Genomic DNA, 3961 nt, shown 5'->3' with positions numbered 1-3961 from the left:
ACCTGACAACGTCACAAAAAGAAGAATTAGTCAGTCTACTCAAACAGTACATTGATGTGTTCGCATGGTCTTATGACGACATGCCAGGGTTGAGCATGGACATTATTTCCCACAAATTATCGCTCGATCCAGCATCCAACCCAATGAAACAGAAAACTAGTATATTCATACCAGATTTGAGCTTAAGGATCAAGGACGAAATCTCGAAGCAGATTGAATCGAATGTCGTTGAGGTGACCAAATATCCTACTTAGTTGTCCAACATCATTCCAGTACCGAAGAAAGATGACAAGATCAGGATTGTTTAGATTGCTAGGATCTCAACAAAGCGACTTCCAAGGGCAATTTTCCTCTACCCAACATCCACATACTCATCGATAATTGTGCCAAGCATGAGTTGCAGTAGTTTGTGGATTGTTTTGCGGCATATCATCATATCCTAATAGACAAGGAAGATGCAGAAAAGTCAACTTTCATCATATTCTGGGGAGTCTACCATTATCGTGTGATGCCCTTTGATCTAAAAAATATCGGTGCCACGTACCCGAGAGCCGTGACCACCATCTTTCATGACATGATTCACAGGAGGTTGAGGGCTACGTAGATGATGTCATCATAAATCCCATGAGAGTTCAGATCATTTGACACACTTACAGAAGTTCTTTAATAGGCTACGGAGGTATAACTTGAAATTAAACCCAGCCAAGTGCGCATTCAGAGTGTCGACAGGAAAGTTATTGGATTTCATAGTTAGTAGGAGAGGCATAGAACTAGATCCTTCCAAAATTAATACAATCCAAGATTTACTGCCTCGAAAGACCAAGAAAGAAATGATGACTTTCCTAGGAAGACTGAACTACATCAGCCAATTCATACCACAATCTACTGTAATCTGTGAGCCCATATTCAAGTTGCTACGAAAGGACGCTCTGACAGAATGGACGGAAGAGTGTCAAAAGGCTTTTGATGTAATCGAGGACTATCTTTCTAATCCACCAGTACTAGTACAACCACAACCTAGTAGTCCTTTATTGTTATATTTGTCTGTGTCAAACAATGCATTTGGATGTGTACTAGGACAACATGATGAGACTGGCAAGAAAGAACGAGCAATCTATTACATGAGTAAGAACTTTACACCCATGAGGCTCGTTATACACTTTTGGAAAGGACATGTTGTGCTTTGACATGGGTCGCCCAAAGGTTGAGACATTACCTATCATCTTATACCACTCACCTGATTTTGAGAATGGACCCTCTGAAATACATATTTTAGAAACCGATGCCAACAGGGAAGCTGGCTAAATGGCAGATGCCGTTAAGTGAGCTTGATATTGTGTACGTGAGCCAGAAAGAAGTCAAAGGGCAAGCCTTGGCCGATCTTCTTGCGAAAAACCCCGTCGATGAAGAGTATGAGCCGCTAAGAACATATTTCCTCAATGAAGAAATATTGTTCGTAGGGGAAGACATTATAGAATCATACCCAGGTTGGAGGTTATCCTTCGATGGAGTGGTAAACTTCAAAGGATCTGAAATTGGAGCTGTGTTGGTGTCACACTCTGCACAGTACTACCCGGTGGCAGCAAAGCTAAGATTCAAGCACACCAATAACATTGCAGAATATGAAGCGTGCATCCTTGGTCTCAAATTGGCCCTCGATATGAACATTCAGGAACTTTTGGTGATTGGTGACTCAGATTTGCTGATTCATCAGGTCCAAGGGAAATGGGCCACGAAGAATGCCAAAATTCTGCCATATTTACATCTCATACAAAGGTTATGCAAAAATTTCAGAAAGATTGAGTTTAAACACACCCCAAGGGTACAAAATGAGTTCGCTAACGCCTTCGCCACCATATCCTCCATGATACAACACCCAGAAAGAAGTTATATCGATCCGCTTGAGATAAGTTTGAAGGAGCAACATGCTTATTGTTCGCATATGGAGGCAGAACCAAATAGGATGCCATGGTACGCTGATGTTAAGAACTACTTAGAAATCAGAAAATATCCAAAATATGCGACGAGCAACCAAAAGAAAACAATCCAAAGAATGGCCAAAACTTTCTTCTTAAACAGGGAAATACTTTATAGAAGAACCTCTAACTTAGGGTTACTGAGACGCGTGGATGCCGGAGAAGCCACAAGATTGCTTGACGAAGTACATGCTGGAGTGTGCGGACCGCACATGAATGGATTCACTCTAGCAAGAAAGATCGTACGGGCAGGATACTTCTGGATGACCATGGAAAGTGAATGTAGTCAGTTTGTGCAAAAATGTCACCAGTGCCAAATACATGGAGATTTGATTCGAGTCCCACCAAGAGAGCTCAACGTGATGAGTTCTCCTTGGCCATTCGCAGCATGGGGCATGGATGTTATTGGTCTCATCGAGCCAGCTGCCTCAAATAGGCATAGATTCATTTTGGTTGCCATCGACTATTTTACCAAGTGGGTAGAAGTTGCCTCATACAAATCTGTGACGAAGAAGGTAGTGGCAACTTTGTTCGCAACAACATATTATGTCAATTTGGGGTTCCAGAATCCATCATAATGGACAATGGAGAAAATTTGAATAGTTACTTGATGAAGGAGATATGCGAACAATTCAAACCGTAAGGAAACTGCTTATCGACCTCAAACGAATGGATCAACGGAGGCCGCTAATAAAAATATCAAGAGGATATTGAGGAGGAGGATTGATAACTACAAGTGTTGTCATGAGAATTATCCTTACGCATTGTTGGGTTATCGCAAAACGGCCCAAACTTCAACTGGGCAACTCCCTACCTATTGGTATATGGAACGGAAGCAGTGATACCAGCCAAGGTAAAGATATTGTCATCAAGAATCATCCAGGAAGCCGAATTGACCGATGCCAATTGGGTTTGCAGCCAGTGTGAGCAATTGGCATTAATTGATAAGAAGAGAATGAGTGCGGTTAGCCACAGTCAACTGTTTAAAAAAAGAATGATTCGAGCTTTCAACAAGAAAGTTAGGGCTCGACTTCTTGAAATAGGGCAACTAGGGTTAAAACGCATTTTCCCACATCAAAATGAGTAAAGGAAAGTTCACGAGAATTGGCAAGGGTTTTACATTGTTCAAAAAGTTCTATCAAGAGGCGCATTAGTTTTGCTGAAATGGACAGCCAAAAATGGCCAAAAGTAATCAATTCAGACGCCGTCAAGAGATACTATGTCTAAAGTTTGTTTCCATTTCCCTTGTAATCGGATCTTTTGCTTGTAAGTTTGACTACAATTGACCTATCCCTTACGGCTGGATACGTAGAAAACCCACATCAGGTTTGGTCTCCTTATGTAATAGAAATCCAAAGATATTCCTTGTGCTATGAACTACGTGATGACCTGATTTCTTGTGGGGAAAGATACGTAGGCAATCCACATCGGATGTGGTCTCTTTATCAAAATCTCCATATTTATTCCTGAACTACATACGATCTGATTCCTGTCTTTATGGGATACGTAGGCACCTTATAGGCTCGGTCATATCTTTAAAACTTTCCATTATCCCTTAGCGTAGATACTGGGCAGAATTTTTGAGAAGGTCTAAAAATTTCTACAGAGCCGTTGTTATTCTACGAACGTATACTAGATTTTATTTTGGCACAGAAACTGAGGCAGAATTTTTTAGGAGAGACCTCAAAAAAATTCCACAGCACCATCATCACAAGTTTTCAAAGAATTTTGAGTGTTATGCTGATATTCTGACTAGGGCAGAATTTTTGAGGGGGTCCGCAAAAATTCCAACAAGGATTGCACATCGAGAGTAAGACCAAAGACAAGATGTTCATTCATGCCGTACGTGTCATGATATTAATTGGTTGAGATCTTTTAGCTATTTTCTTTAAATTATGACTAATGCCTACGAAATGTTTTTTCAAACAAATTGGTTTTGTTTTTGTCTTCTATCTATTGTGACTAGGAGGACCGAACGGATCGCT

At 40.8% G+C, this 3961-nt stretch overlaps 1 protein-coding gene across 1 annotated transcript; it reads left to right on the top strand.

Annotated features, from left to right (window-relative positions):
* Window positions 1–1282: 1282 nt before the first annotated feature.
* On the top strand, window positions 1283–2554 carry LOC132039076 (uncharacterized). The gene has a single exon (XM_059429622.1). It carries the CDS (start codon window positions 1283–1285, stop codon window positions 2552–2554), a length of 1272 nt encoding a protein of 423 aa, XP_059285605.1.
* The last annotated feature ends 1407 nt before the right edge of the window (window positions 2555–3961 follow it).

Source organism: Lycium ferocissimum, chromosome 12 (assembly GCF_029784015.1).
Source record: "Lycium ferocissimum isolate CSIRO_LF1 chromosome 12, AGI_CSIRO_Lferr_CH_V1, whole genome shotgun sequence".
Taxonomy (NCBI): domain Eukaryota; kingdom Viridiplantae; phylum Streptophyta; class Magnoliopsida; order Solanales; family Solanaceae; genus Lycium; species Lycium ferocissimum.
The sequence above is the reverse complement of the archived record's forward strand: the minus strand, read 5'-3'. Positions and strand labels throughout refer to the sequence as shown.